Source organism: Euleptes europaea, chromosome 11 (genome assembly GCF_029931775.1).
Source record: "Euleptes europaea isolate rEulEur1 chromosome 11, rEulEur1.hap1, whole genome shotgun sequence".
Classification (NCBI taxonomy): domain Eukaryota; kingdom Metazoa; phylum Chordata; class Lepidosauria; order Squamata; family Sphaerodactylidae; genus Euleptes; species Euleptes europaea.
Genome location: NC_079322.1, coordinates 10085133 through 10104162, shown reverse-complemented (window position 1 = coordinate 10104162; position 19030 = coordinate 10085133). Strand labels below are relative to the sequence as shown.

The window sequence follows — 19030 nt, the reverse complement described above, 5'->3', positions numbered from 1 at the left end:
GCCATCAGCAACAATATAAAAAGCTGCATCGTTTATGCCTATAAGGCCTCCGGCCTGTCAGTTCCCACAAACATCACAGCCCATTCCGTCAGAAGTGCGGCCTCCTCGGCTGCCTTCGCCCGTAGTGTCCCAGTAGAAGAGATTTGCAGAGCGGTCACTTGGTCGTCAACTTCTACCTTTATTCGGCACTACCAGTTAGATCTGCTGTCCTCTGCAGACGCTACCTTTGGAAAAAAGGTGCTGCAGTGTGTGAAGGAAGTTTAATCGCACCCACCCAAGATTAACAAGCACTTGTTCGTCCCGAGCTGAAGATGGCCTCGTCTCTCAGAGCGAGAACGAGCCTTGGTTACTTACCGGGAAGGCTCCTTCTGCTCTGGGAGACGAAGGCCATCTTCCCCTCCCAATCAGGAGCATCAGTACTTCCTTCACCAAAATATTACAATACATATCAACAGTACCTTCCTCAACCAAACAATTGACACAACACAGAGATAGTAGATTTCTACTCATTGTTTGTTTTTATTATGTTGTAAAGTTGGCATTTTGCCCCGTTTTATTCGTTGTTTATTGTCATTATAGTCCGGTCTTCCTGTTTAAAAAAAATATATTTGTTGCAGGGTTATTACAGTCAAAGCTCTAAAAATACTGGAGTAATAGGAGAAGGGAGGGGCTATTTCCTCCTCGACACAGGAAGGTCCGCAGTTTTTGTTTCCTGCCTCCCAGATAAGCAAGCACAAGAACCCGAGCTGAAGATGGCCTTCGTCTCCCAGAGCAGAAGGAGCCTTCACGGTAAGTAACCAAGGCTTGTTCTGAGATCACTTCGGCCAGTTCTTTTAACACCCTTGGATGCAGTTCATCCAGCCCTGGAGACTTGAATTCATTAAGAGTAGCCAGGTATTCCCGTACTATCCCGGTGTCTATACTATGCTGTAATTCCCCTACTGCATCCTCTGCTCCATTATTCTCAGGTTGAGCACTATTTCCCTTTTGGGAGAAGACTGAGACAAAGAAGGTGTTAAGTAATTCTGCCTTTTCTGCCCCCACTGTTAATAATTCACGGTCCTCTCCATGCAGTGACCCCATCGTTACCTTGATCTTCCTTTTGCTATGGACATAAACAAAAAACCTTTTTTTGTTGTTTTTAACTTCCCTGGCAAGCTAGAGCTCATTCTGCGCTTTATCCTTCCTGACTTTCTTCCTGACATGCTGGCTACTTGTTTGAATTCCTCTTTGTTGATTTCCCCCTTTTTCCATTTCTTGTACATGCCCTTTTTAAATCCTATCTCAACCAAAAGTTCTTTAGACAGCCACCCTGGTTTTTTCCAGCCTCTAGCATTTTTTCTCCTCATTGGAACTGAATGAAATTGCGCCTTCAATATCTTACTTCTAAGAAATTCCCATCCTTCATGTACTCACTGCTCTTTCAGTATTCTTACCCACGGGATCACCCCCAGTAGTTTCCTAAATTTATTGAAATCAGCTTTCTTAAAGTCTAGAATACATGCCTTACCACTCCTTTGTTCTCCTTTCTGCTGTATAATAAACTCCAGGAGAATATGGTCACTCCCACCTAAGAATCCCACTCCTTCCATCCCATAAACCCGGTCATCATTATTGGTTAAGATCAGATCCAAAGTAGCTGTTCCCCTTGTTGCTTCTTTTACTTTTTGGACAATGAAGTTGTCTGCAAGGGAAGTGAGGAATTTATTGGACCTTATTGTCCTGGCAGAGATTGTCTTCCAACAGATGTCAGGATAATTGAAATCTCCCATCACTACTACATTTTTTTTTTTTTAATGTTTGGACATCTGTTCCAGGAAGGCATCATCTAACTCTTCAGTCTGGCTTGGGGATCTACAATATACCCCCACAATGACATCAGTATTTTTCTCCCCCTTAATTTTAACCCAGATGCTTTCAAGCTGGTTTCCAGTCCTGGACCTCCTCGTAGGTGTAGTCATCCCTAACATATAATGCTACTCCTCCCCCCTTCCAATTTGGTCTATTTCTTCGAAATAGGTTATACCCTTCAAGTATTACATTCCAATCATGAGACTCGTCCCACCAGGTTTCCATAATTCCTATTATATCATATTTGCTTTGCTTTGCTAAGAGTTCTAGTTCATCTTGTTTATTTCCCGTGCTCTGTGTATTAGTGTAGAGACATCTTAGACCACGGGTCCTTCTTGGCAGCTTACTTAAGATTGTTTCCCTCCCATTGATGAGTTTTTGAACTATCTTTCCTTGCGTATGTGCTACCCTCTGCCAAACCTTCATATCTATATTTGCAGTTATTGTCCTCATGTGAGGCTTTAAATTTACGTCTCTTTCCTTGAAAACCCTACAGGGTTGCTGTAAGTAATCTGTGACTTGATGGAACATGCACGCGTGCGTGCGCGCACACACACACACAGAATGAAGAAGTGGGAAAATATTGTGCCACCTTTCAGAGGCTGAAAAGTTTTATTAATTGATAGTTCCACGTGTATTTCAGAATGTTATCTTTAAGTATCTTGGTTATATAGATGGTTCTTACCCCTTGCTGTTAGTTAACATGGTTTTTGACAATAGCTTTGAAATAGTTTCCCAGTTACTTTGCAGAAATAGTAAAGTGTGGTTAGGATATTTGCACAAAATGGGCTTCTGAGAACAACTCTCATAACCAGTTTGCTGTTAGGTGTTAGGGAGTGCTGGTGGGTGTGCAATTTTATTCCCCAAAATTATGATATGTTGGGGAGAGTGAAGATGCCAGGAATTGAGCTAGAAAGCACCTGGGATTGGGGATCAGACTTAGCCTAGTGAGGTGCCTAGAACTGTGGGAGCTCAGAGCTCAAAACTTAAGGAAAATAGCAGTGTGCTGTGTTTACCTCTGTCATTGACAGGTGGCATGGATTAACCAGGCCTGTTACAAATTCCAGTGATTTGAAATACAATCTTCTGCATTTGTGTGGTCAGTGGAGCAGAATCTTCTGCCTTCTGCAGTTTAGGCCTCATCCTCACTAAGACAGCAGAGGTTTTGGTATTGTTGCCCCTGGCCCTGGTGTGATCACTCGTGTGAGTGAGTTGGTGAAAGAATGAACATAGTTATATCTTACAGTCAACTAATGAAGGATTTGTTTTTTGAAACTGCCTTTCCCCTGCTAGCTATTAGTTCTAAAACAATTTGCCTTGTGGCTAATGGGAGTAGTGGTCATTTATGTGCACTTGTTATGCACTTGAAAGCCTTTAGCAACTGTGTCTGATTATAAAAGCTTCCATCTTTAAAGTTCTGCATGTCTTAAAGCAGTTGGCAATTATTGTATAGAGAAAATTATTACCTTGGTTTACATGTCTCCTTCATTTGATGTGTGGTGTTTTTACAATAGGAAGTGTGGCTTCGAGCAAATTACCTGGTTGATTTCAAGCACCATTTCATGTGTCATTTTCCTTACTCCTTCAAAGAAACAATCAAGTACAGAAAGAAAGATTCCTTGAAAAGGTATGCAAGGAGGCAATCTTCTGTCAGTGATAGTTAACGTAAGAGGGAGAGTTAACAGTTCCCTGGTGAGGTGACAGAGAAATTTTTCAAATGAGTAATTCTGTGTCCACTCAATTAGCAGCATGGGCAAGGCATTAGAACATCCTCAGGTCCTTCTGACTTGTGATTGAGATTTAACGTGTTGCTTACAACACTCCTAGGCACTAGAAAGCTTTTAAAAATAATTATATAAACCAATCTGAAATTCTATGACTGCTCTACGCTGTTCTCCAGCACCATTAACTGTGTGTGTGCACTAACTGCAGTACACACAGTCCTGAAACTATCAGCTACTTCTTGTACTTCATAGATTTTTTTTTTCTGTTACTGGAGATGTGTTGGTGATTGTGTCCTGAAGAGTCTTTAGTACTTTGGACTACATTTCTTCTTACTTATCTAAAAATAGTCTTGTTGGACTTCATGAGAGGTTCCTTTAAAGCAGTCTTCCCTCTTAAGTAATACTAAAATGTTAATGCTTTGTCAGTGTTCATAAAAGTTTTCTCTCTATGTTTCATTTAGCAACAAGTACTACAAGACACCTTCAAATAATATTGACCATCTCTTATTAAATTTGACCTTATGTGATATTATGGTCTCATTGGCAAGTTCTTCTACACTTCAGATGGATTCTCATTGGCTAGACATGATTAGGAAGTTTGTGATAGAGACGCTTGAAGATGGCTATAAGTTAAACTCTAAACAGTTGACCAGTTTGCTGGGAGTGACTTGGAGACTATGGCAGGTACAGATAAGCAAAGGTAAGGTCCACTCAGTCTGCTGCATTCTTTTTTTAATTTTTTTTTTAAAGTGCATTACATGTTGTATTTTTCTAGGCTGTTTGCATTAGCCTTCCCTGTGGAGAAATCCCAGAAGAGTCTAGAGCAGCTTGTAGCATTGACCCATGTTTGGAACAGATGAAATGCTGCCTGGTCTCTTAACCATAGGAGATGCTGCACAAGCAATTTTCCTTGTCCCCTTCCAGTTTTCGGGCTAACTGTGCCTAGCATGCTTACCAAAGTTTCCAATAGCTATTGTCTAACTGCCAGCATGGTGTAGTGGTTAAGAGTAGTGGTTTGGAGCAGTGGACTGTGATCTGGAGAACCGGGTTTGATTCCCCACTCCTACATATAAGCGGCGGATGCTAATCTGGTGAACTGGATTTGTTTCCCCACTCCTACACCTGACGCCAGCTGGGTGACCTTGGGCTAGTCACACTCTTTCAGCCTCACCTACCTCAGTGTCTGTTGTGGGGGGGGGAGAAGGTGATTGTAAGCCGGTTTGATTCTCCCTTGAGTGGTAGAGAAAGTCGGCATATAAAAACCAACTCTTCTTCTTCATTCTGCCAACATTGCTAAAAGTAGATCTGGTTTTTACTAACTTAACTGGTGGCAAAAATGCCAATGCGTGCAAAATGCTAATCATTGTTAACTTCAGATGATTCCAATCTTCTGTGATTCGGAGGTTAGGCAGCATTAACTGTACCAGCTTCCTGTGTGCACAGGTGGGTTAATTTTCATAGTGGTCAGCTCCCCGTTTGGGCATGCACATAAATGAGATCTTCAAATAAATTTCCCCCTGTTGGAATGAACAGTGATGCAGTGATTAAAACGGTGTGTTCAAATACTGTTGCTGCTGCTTTTCACTTTTAACTTGGTAACCTTCCTGGGACCGCTATTCCTGCTTATTTGTGCTTTTGAAGTCTTAAGTGCAAAATACCTGTGTTGCAGTAGGAAGGTGGGGGTGGGAATGGTGTTTTTCCTTGCTGGGAAAGTCTCTTAGAGCAAGGGTTCCCTGGAAAAAACACTGGGAACCAGCTGCCACCACTCAGGACCTCCTGAGAACTTCTAGACCAGGAGTCCCCAACATGGTACCCATGGGCCCACTGACACCTTTTTTATGGTCCGTCAGGTGTTTTTAGGAAGTGGGTGTGCCCAGATAGGGCTTTTGCCTAGCAAGGCTTCTGGTTGACTATTGGGAGATTTGTTTCGCTGTGCAGATCTTTTTAAATGTTGCAGCCGCCACCACAGCACAAGGTTCTACAATGTGTTACTAAAGTTATGTGTGGGAACCTAGTCCCCTCCTTGCTGTTCTTTGTATTCGAAGAGAAAATGCTGAGCGAGATGTACATGCATTGATTGTAGCTAGAGTTATGTCTTTTACATTTGGATTTTTTACTTTGCTGTACACCATGCCTAGTAGGTTGGATCCAGTAAGTTTTTTCACTGAATCTCACCCATTTTCCCTCCCTACTACCCCACCACCATCCCACATGACTTGCAGATCCCATGTTTCCCCATACAGCTTTCCCTTCATTTTCACCAACAGAAGAACTGGTTGCATCTAACGAGTACATTTACAATGCAGACAGACAAGTTAAAAGTTTTGATTTTTCCCCCCGTAGTGACTTCTGAAACACTAATGAAAGCTGTTTACACACTCTACCAACAAAGAAATCTTCCTTTCTCTGTACGTACATTGCTTCTGAATTTTTTCAGCAGAGTTTATCAAAAGGAAGAGTTGAACACTCAGGGAAACAGGTAAAATATTGGTTTGTTTTAGTTTTCTGTTGCATTTCCTAAGATATATGCTAAATATTTCTATTGAGAAAATCCCGGAGTGCCTCATTTGGGCATAGTAGATGCTAGTCTGGACACTAACTGAACTGCTTGTTGGGATGCTGGCAGCTATGCATGAATTTCACAGGTGGGCTCTTTGGCATATAACCTCTTCCATAGATATAAGTGGAGTGTGCTGAAAGAGGAGATACCCGAGTAATATTTTGTCTTGACCTGGGCCAAAATACAAGAGGAAGAAGTGGTACAGTTCATAGGGAGGGAAAACAGGTTGGGGTATTCCATTCAGGAGAGCAGGTTATTGCCCAGCATCAAAAAAGCAGGTGTGTTGTCACATGTGAAGCAGAGATCTTCACCTAGAAGGAAAGTTAAGAGACTCCCCTTTTTTGAAACCAACACTTCATCTTCGGTCCCGGTGCAGCCCCACATTGCGACTGTGCCTACGCATAGGTCTACCACTTGAAAAAAAATTCTAGCCTATCAGGGGGTGCTTCTCCCTTTTGAGTGAGGGGGACAGCTTCCCGCCGAAACCATCACGTGTCTCCCGGGAGGTGCACCCCCTTCCCCTCAGTTCCTTCTCTGTCACCACTGAAAGAGGAAGTTTCTAGCATTTGTCTTCAATCTAGCTTGTTGGTTCGTTGAATTCCTGTGAGAACAGACGGAGACAGTCTTCTGGTATAGTCCCAATGTTCCTAGTACCCCAGTACTCGAGAAATCGAGGAGAATGGCCTCAAAAGCCTTATTTTAAAAGTGTACCATGAGTTGTGTCTAACGTACCTCAGAGCAGGTCACAAAGTGCAAAGTTGCAAGATTTGCCTGAACTTGACTTCAAAAGTGCGCTCTGATAGAGAGACTAGACTGGAGGCTGCTCTTTGGCAAAAGGCTCTGTGCTCCCCAACCCATGGAATGGGCTCTGGAACCTCACAGAGACCTTCATTGGCTCAATCCGCCCCAGCTACTTCAGCCATGAAACGTCTATCCGACTTGGCCTCGGTCCGATCAAGCTCTGGAGCATCAGTTTCGATATCTGTTCCACCCAGTTCGGAACCAAGCATGTTGGTTCCCACACAACCAACCCAGCAGCTGGAACCAATGCATAGAACGGACAGGGAGCCTCCGGCAAAGAAGCACAAACAGAAGCAAAAACATCGAGAGAAGTCAAAGGACTTGACGGCACCAAAACCCCCGGAAACATCAGTCCGTGCACATTCCGAGCAGCGACATGCTACGCCCGAGCCTGATGTGATCTTGGTGCCTCCTAGGACACCATTCCTCAGGTCAGAGTTGCCACTCCACTCCTTCTCTGACCTGGACATCGACACTCCCTTTGAAGGGGTTGCTGAGATGGCTTCTCTGGCGTCAGAACCAAGAGTGACGATAGGGTAACCCTCCACCCCTGCTGATAGGGAAAGTAGATGCATTGATGCCCTTGGAAGAAAGGTAAAAGAAACCTCAGCCCTAGGTTTCTGTACTGAAAACCACCAGACCATCATGGGCGGGTATCTATCTTTATTTGTGGGAAAAGCTCTCAGCATACCTGAAACCCTACCAGAGAAAGCCAGCATACCTGGAACCCTACCAGAGGAAGCAAAGTTGTCAGTAAACCTGATTCGGTTGGAAGCTGTCAAACTTTCCAAACAGGAAATTACAGCAGGGAAGCACACCGCCGAAATTGCAGCTAGAGCCATGGCATTGGCTATAACCATTAGGAGGGATGCGTCGCTTAGAAACACAGCCCTTTCAGTGGACATGAGAGCCCAGGTGGAGGATCTCCCCTTTAAGGAGGTCCACCTTGTTTGCCCCTAGTATGATGGAATTCCTGACTAATATCAAGAAGGATCTCCAGACTGCAAAGTCCCTCGGTGTGCTACCCTCAGGCCAACAAGGAAGGTACAGATTTCAACAGCAGCAACTGCATAAACACTTATTGATCTTGAAGTTCAGAATGGTCTCCATTCCTTTGGTCATGGAGCTTTAGACATCACACACATGGTTTGGGGTACTGGACCTCAAGAATGCGTATTTCGGTGTATCCTTCCCACCACAAGTTCTTGAGGTTCAGGTTTGGTCCAAATACTTACCAGTACACAGTCCTCCCCTTTGGGTTAGCCAGAGCACCCAGGGTATTCACGAAGTGCATGGCGGTGGTAGTGGCCCACCTCAGAACCTGAGGGTGTACTATATTTCCGTATCTTGACAACTGACTCATCTCAGCAGGTTCTAGAGAAGAACTTGTGTCTCAGGTGGGCTTAGTTACATCCTTGTGTTTCAGACTAGGCCTGGTCATAAATTGGGAAAAGTCCAAATTGGCCCCTGCCCAAAGCTCACAGTTTGTGGGAGCGATCCTGGACTCCATAAAGGGAGGGCTTTTCTTCCTATAAAAAAGAGTAAGGGCTATAGGGTCTATTGTAATGTCCTATCAGAGTTCCCATTGGCAACCCGTGGTAGTTATCTGATGGCTTTTGGGCCTCATGGCATCCACCACCGCAGTCGCTCCACATGTCAGATTACATATGAGGGAACTCTAAAACTGATTTATAAGAAAGTTCAATCAGCTGTCAGATAGCCAGCACCATCATTTGGCCATCTCCAGACCAGTTTTAAGATTGCTGACATGGTGGGCAAGGGAGGATAACCTCCTTCAGGACCTTCCCTTTGAAGGCTGGAGCCCAGATCACACTCTCACGACTGATGCCTTACTGCAGGGTTGGGGGGCACACTGGGGTGGCATGTCTGTCCAAGGGGAGTGGGACCCTACAGTGGCTACAGCACACATTAATCTCCTTGAATTCCGAGCTGTTCGTTATGCCCTGACCTCATTCACAGATATCTTAATACGGCACATAGCCAGTCATATATAGAAGAATAGAATCGTCAACAGTTGACTAAAATCCCATCGATATTAAAACCATAAATTTCAAATTTAAAAGTATAAAATACACAAATACAACTATAAAAAGTATAAAATACATAAAATCCTAAGAGGGCGCTACTACGTACATAGATAGTAAGACATGTCATTCCAGCAATTTATCCACAGCCTGTTAGTCCACAGCTGGATAAATTTGCCACGGATCTCTTCATAGTAAGGGTGGCGGATGAGAATATGCTCCATGGTTTCTACATCCCCTGTACCACACTGGCATAATCTCTCTGAGATGGGCATTTTTTATATCTACCCTCTAGGAGTGCTGAGGGGATGGCAGAGCATCTGGCTTGTGAAAAGGCCCTTCTATGGCTATTTAGTTCCAGAGTGAACAAGCAAGGAAGCACGGCTCGCTGTCCCTTTGCAGGGAGCCCTCGAGGGCTTGGGACATAGCATCAGCCAACAATATGTCTCTGAGGACTATACATATCGCATGGGTACAAAACACACTGGCAGACCAGCTCAGCAGGGTTATGCAGACAAATCACAAGTGGCCCATACAAAACAAGTACCTGGGCCTTGTCTTTCAGAGATGGGGCTACCCTCAAGTAGACCTGCTCACAACCCATTTCAACAGGAGGGTTGAAGGAGTTCTGCTCCCTTGCCGGGGGCGATATACTGTCCTGAGGGGATGTCTTCCAAATATGGTAGAAAGGAGATCGATTCTATGTGTTCCCCCTCCCACTGCTAGCAAGGATGCTTGGCAAAACGGAACAAATTGTATACTGATAGCACCCTACTGACCCCGTCAGATATGGCTCTCAGAACTAAAGAGACTAGCATGCAACCAGTACATACAGTTCCCTGTGGTTCCGGACCTGTTGAGATGGGGGGATCTTTTCCATCTCAGTGTCTCCTGTCTGCATCTTGGGGCGTGGTGCATCGACCTGACCCCATGAAGTTCTCAGAAAGGGTAATTGAGGCTTTGTCACAATCCAGAAAGCCCTCAACGAGGTATTCATATTCCAGGAAATGGAGTATGTTTGAGAATTGGGCCAGGGACAAGGGGTTCTCTTCTCAGCAAAACAAACTCACATTCGCCTTGAATAGAGGTTATTCCTGTCTGCGGGAGGGGGTGGATCGCCAGTCTTAGATCCTTCTGAGCTAGAGATCTGCCAGGACCCACGGCCAGACCAAATGATTTCGGGGGCCTGACGTTCCCCACCCCTGCTATAGATGGATACACTCTTTTCTCTCGCCCTTTGTCAAAGAGGCTCCTGAAAGGCCTGTTAAATCTCTTCCCACCTCTACCCACTTTGGTCCCACAATGGACGCTGTCTTTAGTCCTCTGTCAGATGATGGAGCCCCCATTTGAGCCCTTGGCCACTTGCCCATTAGATATTTTGCCCATGAAGGTTGCATTTCTAGTGGCAGATACATCAACCAGAAGGATAGGTGAACTAGCAGCCTTAAGGATGAACTCCCCCTTTTTAAGGGTGTTCAATGAGAAGGTTATATTGTACACTAGTTTGACATAGTCATGCTAGGAAAAGTTGAGGGCTGCAGAAGACCCAACAAGAGATGGATTGACTCAATAAAGGAAGCCACAGCCTTCAATTTGCAAGATCTGAGCAAGGCTGTCAAAGATAGGACATTTTGGAGGACTTTCATTCATAGGGTCGCCATGAGTCAGAAGCGACTTGACGGCACTTAACACACACACACACACACACACACACCGTTTGAGATTTCAACCTAAGGTGGACTGTGATGTGGAGAACCAGGTTTGATTCCCCACTCCTCCACATGAGTGGCGGACGCTAATCTTGTGAACTGGATTTGTTTCCCTACTCCTACACGTGAAGCCAGCTGGGTGACCTTGGGCTAGTCACAGTTCTCTTAGAGCTCTCTCAGCCCCACCTACCTCTCAGGGTTTCTGTTGGGAAGGGAAGGTGATTGTAAGCCAGTTTGAGTCTTCCTTAAGTGGTGTAGAAAGTCAGCATATAAAAACCAACTCTCCTTCCAAATTTCACCTGGCACAGGATATTGTTCTACCAATTTTCTTCCCCTCCCGCTCCTCAGAGGCTGAAAAGAAGTTACATTCATTAGATGTCAGAATAGTAATACTTTACTATTTGGAAAGAATTAAGCATTTTAGGTGGGTTAAATCATTATTTGTTTGTTATGCCAGCCAGAAGAAGGGGAAGGCAGCTTCCTTCAAACTATCTTGAAGTGGGTGGTGTTGGCCATCTTAAGAACCTATGAGGCTGGAAATACGCCCTGTCCATTGGGGATAAAAGCTCACTCAGTGAGGGTGCATGGTTCCTCCTCAGCTTTCCACAAGAAGGTCCTGCTGAAGGAGATCTGCAGGGCAGTGACGTGGTTGTCGGAGGAAACTCTTGCCAGACACTACATGATGGATCTGCAAGCCAGAACAGAGACAGAGGTTGGCAAAGCTGTTGTACAATAGATGCTTCAGTAAGTTTGCCGCTCGCCATCTTTGCATGTGAGTAGCTTGCTAAAATCCCAATGTGGGGTTGCATCGGGACCAAAGATGAAAACAGAGTTGCACTTACCTGTAACTGCTGTTCATTGAGTACCAGGTGCAGGCACAAATACCCTCCCTCCTGCCCCGCTGCGAGCTCTCTTACTGCCACCTCTATCCTATTTGGGCTGGCGGTAGTAGGCAGGAACTGAGGGGAAGGGGGTGCGCCTCCCGGGAGATATGTGACAGTTTCGATGGGAAGCCGTCCCGTTCGCCCCAAAGGGAGGGGCACTCCCTGATAGGCTAGGAACTAGAAAAAATCTTCCGGTGGCAGGCCTGCGTATGTGGGGCTGCACTGGGTACCTCACTGAACACCAGTTACAGGTAAGTGCAGCTCTGTTTCCCTTTTTTCTGAGGAACAGGCATATCTTATAGTACTTTCATTGTAGGACTTCATAGTTTCTCTGCTTTTCACTGAAAATTCTCTTAATCTGTTCATGAGTTCTGATTGATGTGAGCAGTCTTGTGTAATTATGGAAATGTATGAATGGTTTAATAAAGCAGTCCAAACTTACAGATGTTTTATGTTGATACTTCTGTGCTTCTCTTTGTTTCCTAGAAGCAGAAGTAAAGTATTAATGCGTTGGCTGGCTGGTCTCCCTCAACAGCTTGTTCTCCTTGGTTTGAGAAACCCAGAGCTTTCAGACCAGCTTATTGGAACTATTTATTCTGCTGCATCTCGAGCAAACAAAGAAATGCTACAGAGTTTACAAGCTGCTGCTCCTCGGATTTATGGTAACACCTCTGTGTAAATTTAAATTGGGATGGCGGGTAAAGACCATTGATCTCTGAGTAAACAGTAGCCTAGAAATAAATACTTAAGTAGTAGATTGAGATCATGAAGTTGCCTCTGATTTGAAGTGACCCATTGCTGGAGCAGTGCGTTTATTTTGAAAATAATTCACAGTGGGTAGCCGTGTTAGTCTGTCTGCAGTAGTAGAAAAGGGCAAGAGTCCAGTAGCACCTTAAAGACTAAGAAAAATATTTTCTGGTAGGGTATGAGCTTTTGTGAGCCACAGCTCACTTCTTCAGATATCTGAAGAAGTGAGCTGTGGCTCACGAAAGCTCATACCCTACCAGAAAATATTTTTCTTAGTCTTTAAGGTGCTACTGCACTCTTGCCCTTTATTTTGAAAGAAAGAGACGTTTTGACGAATTGTCTTGCAGAAGGAGATAGATAGAGAGATACATATGAAAGACTGTAACTTGAGCTACATTTTCAAAATATGGTTTTTAATTTTTTTCACGGTTGTGTGCATCTTTTAGCAGTTGGGCAACAACTCTGAAGTTGCCTGCAGGAAAAATACCTGAAGAGTCTGGAATTTGGGAGGATTTATTCTCATTGAAGGATCGGAGGGCTGCAATGGAAGCTGCTATGGCTTTTACACACATTTGTCCATATATAGATGCTTATAAATATGAAATATACCTTGCAGTCCTAATGATAGTGACACCTTTCTAGGTTCATTCACTTAAAAGGGTGTAACTCTGTTTAGGATTGCACTGATAGTTGGTGTGTTCTGTATTATTTTTGTATGTTTTTTAAAAAATACTGTATTTTCTGACGTATAAGACTACTTTTTAACCCAGGAAAATCTTCTCAAAAGTCGGGGGTCGTCTTATACGCCGGGGGTCGTCTTATACGCCGGATGCTGAATTCCGAGCCGGACTGGAGAATCTGCCTGGGGAGCCGCCTCCGCTCTGTCCATGTCCACCGGAGGAGGGAGGGGAGGCGAGCCCGGCGAGGGTGCTCACTGCCCGGCTCGGAGTCGGAGCCAGGCGCGCCGGGGTGCACGGAGGGAAGTGCTCGGCTGCGCTCCAGCAGCAGCGCAAGGCAGGCAGGCGGCTGGCTGGCCGGCTGGCCGGGGCTGGGGTGGCCACTCTCTTCTCCCGGCACAGGGTGTTTTGGCTGCCGCCTAGCACACCCAACATGCCCCCTTTCCTCCCCGGCCTCCGCTTCAGCTTCTGTCTTTATGGGCTTCCCTCCCCTCCAAACCCTCCTTTAGCCCCGTCCTCCGCGGGCCGTCGGCTCAGTCCTCCCCTCGCCTTTAGCCTCGCCCTTCTCGAGGGCCCTTACTCTCGCCCCCGTTCCCCTCTTCTTCCTCGCTCCTTTCTCCCCTCGCCGACTCCCCCCGAGAGCCACGTCCTGCCGCTTCGGGCTCCCACCCTCCCACCAGAGCCTGGGCTGAGCCTTGGCTACAGCCGGCGTCTCTGGCTGTGGGGCTCCCGCTGCCCGGGGAGGCTCCTTCCCCACCTCGCCTCCAGGATTTGCTCCGGCCAGGCCGGGTCGGCACACACTCTTCCAGGCCGGGAGGTCGGCCCCCGGCCTCCTCCTGTTTCTCCCGCCAGCCCCGCCTCCTGGCGCGCTGCCAGCTCGTCCGGCCCCCCCCCCGCCCCCTCTTTCTCCCGCCCTGGTAAGTGGTGGTGTTTCCCCGGGGGATGAGCCGCCCCAGGAGGACCGGGGGTAGCCGCGGGGTTGGGGCGCAGTCCCGAGGGCCAGCCCCAGGCCGCGGACTCGGGTTGGGCCGCTCCAGGAGGTCTGGGGGCGGCCGTGGGGTTGGGGCGCAGTCCCAAGGGCCGGCCCTAGGCCGCGGACTCGGACAATCCCAAACTCTATATTTTAACTGTAAAAATGGGGGGTCGTCTTATACGCCCAGTCGTCTTGTACGCCGGAAAATACAGTAATTTTTATTATTTTTCAAGTATATAAACAAAGTTCAACAATTAATAAAAGTCATCAAAAAGAAATAAAAAGCAATGAGTTATTGTGGAAAATAAAATATGAAGACTTCCCCTTCATCTCCTTCTATCTCATTATAGATTTGTATACTCTTTTGTGTTAAGTTCTAATCCTAATATTGTTACATATATGTAGATATAATTCTTTATCCAAAAGTCAAATAAAATATATTTTCTTATTATTTCAAATCATATATAATTATTACCTTTCTTCAGATCAACTTAATTATAGTAACTATATATTTTAATTATAAAAAGGACATCTTTAATCACAGTAAAAAGCGGATTAGATCAATGAGTAACCCTTAAGTTCCCCTAATTGAAGTTCATTTTCACAGTAAATTCTCCATGCCTCCCATTCACCCATAAATTGCACATTGTCTTTTTGATTTATCAATGCCGTAAGTTTTGCCATTTCCACCAGTTCCATCATTTTTGGTATCCAATCTCTTTTGTCTGGAATGTCCGATGATTTCCATTTAGCTGCATAAATCAGTCTTGCGGCAGTGGTGGCATAAATTAAAAATGATCTCTGAGTTAAAATAGAGTCTGGTATCATACTAAGTAGCATCATCTCAGGTGTTTTAGGTATATTGTTCTGCATAATTGATCTTAGTTCATTATAAATCATGTCCCAATTTTTTTTTTGCTTTGTCACAAGTCCACCACATGTGATGGAATGAGCCTATTTCCATGTTGCATTTCCAACATTTTGGGGACATTGATTTGTAAATCATTGCCATCTTTTTAGGTGTTAAATACCACATATATCATTTTGTAGATATTTTCTCTTAATGATTGGGCAAGAATAAACTTCATGTCTCGAGACCAGTCTTTCCCACTTATCCAATAGTATATCATGACCCAACGTTTGTTCCCAAGTAATCATGGTAGGTTTAATCCGTTCTTGCTTACAATAAATTTCCAATAATAGTTTATACATCTTGGATATTAGGTGGTCATTTGTATCCAATAAAAGTTTGTGAAAAATTGATTTATTTTTGGAAAACCCTGTTTTCAAGTCCTGAATAAAGACAGAGTTAATCTGGTGATATTGAAACCAGGTTAAAAGGTCCTTTACTTCCTCATAGTCTTTCAGTGAGCATTTATTTCCTTCCCACTTTAAAAGGTCCTGATACGTAATAAACTGTGTGGGCCTAAGTGGTCGTAATGTCAACATTTCTTGTGATGATATCCACATCGGTGTCTTTGGTTCGAGAAGATGTTTATATTTCTGCCATGTTCTAAATAAAGAAGATTTAATTCTATGTTGCTGAAATGATGTATGCATTTTAATTTTATCATACCACAAATAACCATGCCATCTACTTCTATTATCAAAACCCTCTAAGTCAAGTAATTGTGCATTAGAAAGTTCAATCCAGTCTTTAAGCCATACTAAAGCGGCCGCTTCAGCATATAATTGAAAATTAGGAAGTGCAAAACCTCCTCTGTCCTTGGAGTCCACTAAATATTTGTAAGCAGTTCTTGGTTTGTATTATTTTTGTATGTGATATATTTATTATATTATAAGCTGCCTTCAGCTCCGTAAGGAAAGGTGGCTAATAAATGAGTTTAAATAAATAAAAGAGGCCCTTTTGATTCTTAAACTTTACCTAAGAAAGCAGTCTATTATACACTGGAATTTTCTGTAGCTGAATACATGTTTTGTGAATACTTATGATAGTTTAGAAAGCAATGCAAAAAATTGCATTGCCTAAAGTATTTTTCTTTACCTCATGCAGTATTGATGGAGGGGGGGGATTTGTTCTCAGGTGGATTTAGTTGTTTCTGGTTTTTCTGTTTGTTTTAGATCCACTAGATGGTGCTGTGGCTCTTCTCCCAGCTGAATCGCAACAGCGTTTAGTCCAGCTTGTTTACTTTTTGCCACATTTACCAGGCAATCTGCTTTCTTCTCTGAGTCGCTGCTGCATTATGGGAAAACTGTCTGTGAAGTTATCTGCCACCCTTATTGGGATATTGCATATGAGGTAACTAGTCAACTATCTTTTGTTAAAGTGAAACTGGTTAATAAAGTAATTTTAAACTAGCTGACATTTTTAAAGGGGAAATGTTTCAGTGTGTTACCAATTCCATTTTGCAATCTAGCGTGGAACACCCAGAGTGTTTTGTGAAGGTGGGGAGTATTTGGGGAGGGGTTGTGGTGACAGGGAGTCAGGAAGGTAGAGAAATGGGTCAGGAAATGTGGAAAGTGGGGAGGAAGGTAGATGGAGAGATGTAGGGGGGCGTGCATATTGGCTGCATAGGAAAAATCTCAAAAGGCTGGTTGCCATACTGGTGACTGAGTCTGAATGCAATTTGTGCTTTTTTAGATGCTTCCTAGACATGATCGCAGGAGCTCTCCTTCCCTTGGAGATCTTGTAGGTTTTTGATGCTTGTGGTGTTCCAGGCTACCATTCTGAATCACTGCTGCCTATTGTACAGGTGCTGAGTAAAGCATGCCACTCTGCTTGACCATAATAGTGCTTGATGGGTGCTCTGCTCCCTTGTTTAAATGAAAGCCCAGGAGTGCATGTTGTGAATAGCAAGCGAGTGGGAGGTCTGCAGACACAGGTTTTTCAGCACAGAATTGGCATGTATGAGCTGAGAAAATATTGGTGGTGGGCAGTATGGTGTAATGGTACCTGGCTCATAGGTAACTTGTGTCAATTTTTAGATTGGGAAAAGAAAAATTAGTTTGTACTCTGGAGCCTAAAGTAAGCTTTCTGTGAATTGGTAAGTTAATAGGAGCCAACAAGACAAAAGAGCCTTTTGTGTAGCATAAAAGATAGTCAAGTAGGCTGCCTCGTGTCCTTGGTATCTAATGGAACTAGAAGGCTAAAGTTTTCCAGTAGTTAGAACGCAGAGATGAATTATTTTGTTGGGAGTCTGATTTGGGGCAGTAAAGCAGTCGTGACTCTTCGCCAGCTGAAAGGGAAGAGAGTGCTGTGCAGGCCTGATGGGAAGAAAAGGTCATGGCTTTAGAAGGTGACACCCACTATCCAGGATGTGAAAGACTGATAATGTTAGATCTAGGGGGAACGGATTGCCTTTAGTACTCTTTTTATTTATTTATCCTTTGCTCCTGCGGTTAGACTTAGCTAATATTTGGCTTTTTTTGTTTTGATGATCACTGGCTTTAATTGTATGTACAGCTATTTTTTTATTTTTATAAAATTGGCATCATATTGGTCATGCTTGGCTTGGGTGGAAGTGAACTGCTGTCCTGGAATAGATAGGCTGAAGTGTGTAAAATGTCATTTGGCCATTATACAAAGTAAGAATACACCTGTAAACGTTAAGCTTTTAGTGGTCCAGTCTGAAATTCGTAGCAACTTGTATAGAACTAATGCTTTTTTAACTGAGAACGTTCAGGTTCAGGCACAATTTCCAGATATTGTTTTGTTTTGTTGGGGCTTAACAGCATCAGTAGATGGCACTGTGTTTCTTCCTTGTGAATGTTGTTCTGTGCTGGTGGAGAATGGGGGTGGGAGTGTGTTTTTACACTTCTCTCATTCCAAGTATCACTTTCAGACTTGGTCAGTCTTTTCAGGTCATCTAAATAAGAGTCAGCACAGCAGTATAATTGATCCTATCTTCTGTTAGATAGCTATTATTTCTCAATAGGACTTGTTACCGCGCTCTGAATAAAGTACTGATTTAGAATTAAATTTAGGAAGTGTGAAAGTCTCAGCTTGTGAATTTGAGTTATGTAGTGTTTTGTCGGAGTATAACTTTAAAAGTTCTAGGTTAGCTGTTTAATGCTGAGCACTAGATTTACATTGTTTCAAAACTGAATATTCTGTGCATACCATATAATTGCATGATTATGGTAGATTCTAACTCACTGCTGATGACCGGGTACCATTTATTTAACTTCCTGTCTAGATTTAGTAGTGGCTATACTTGGGGAGTTTGGGAAGTAATTATCGTATTGCTGAATTCTTTTTAATGAAGCTTTGCTGGTGATAATACTTGTGTCTACATGGCAATAATTTCTGAGAGTGCAATCAGCAAAACTCACGCATTGTACAACTAGCCAAAAATGATAAAATTCCTTACGTTCCAGCAGTGTATGTAATTCAACTCATAAAACAGCTTGAAATGTTTCTCTTAAAAGGATTAGCAAACCATAGATGGCATTTCCTGTTCTGTTCTGACACAACCTGTGGTACTTGGAGATGAAGCATTGGGTTCTGGGCTGCATCTTATCTGTAGAACATAATTTCTATCATATTAGAATATGTTGACGTGTCACAACAGCTGTGAAACAGACTTTGAGCTCCCTTGTTATCTCTTTGAGCCTTTCTTTACTCTACCAATATGACTCCAGGCTTTTCTTTCAATTGTAAGGCTCAGAAACTTACTCAGAATGCAAGCTCAGATGTTCAGCCTTTATCCAGGAATGCACTGTACTGTTGTAAAGAAGGCTAATTCAGTTAGAGGCTCAAATACATACCCCTCATTTGTGTTTCAAAAGCAGATTTTCCAGAATACAGTATTAAAGATTGAAAGGTTTAAATAAACTTCCTTTGCCTGCTTACATCTTGGACACTTTTCCAATTTAGGTTTTCAGTTTGTTTGTAACAAATAAGAAAAAAATTACTGTGACTAGAGCCAAATTGTTTTTCCTTACAACTGGTGTGTATTTCTTTCAAATCCCATCTAATTCCTCGTAGATATTAGTTGGTTATAGCTACATTTCTGAAATTGTTGACCCTTCTGAAACTAAATAAAAAAGGGTCTAAATAAACTAGTCTGCCAGAATAAAAGAATGTTTTCTAGCAATA

The 19030-nt window shown here is 43.6% G+C and overlaps 1 protein-coding gene across 1 annotated transcript in view; it reads left to right on the top strand.

Annotated features, from left to right (window-relative positions):
• Positions 1 to 19030, top strand: part of TEX10 (testis expressed 10) — a 62120-nt gene that overhangs the window by 16269 nt on the left and 26821 nt on the right. The window contains exons 4-8 of the mRNA XM_056857987.1: positions 3366 to 3478; positions 4037 to 4275; positions 5919 to 6054; positions 12061 to 12236; positions 16054 to 16231. Of these exons, the coding sequence (XP_056713965.1) occupies positions 3366 to 3478; positions 4037 to 4275; positions 5919 to 6054; positions 12061 to 12236; positions 16054 to 16231 (842 nt within the window). The remainder of the gene's footprint in view (positions 1 to 3365; positions 3479 to 4036; positions 4276 to 5918; positions 6055 to 12060; positions 12237 to 16053; positions 16232 to 19030) is intronic.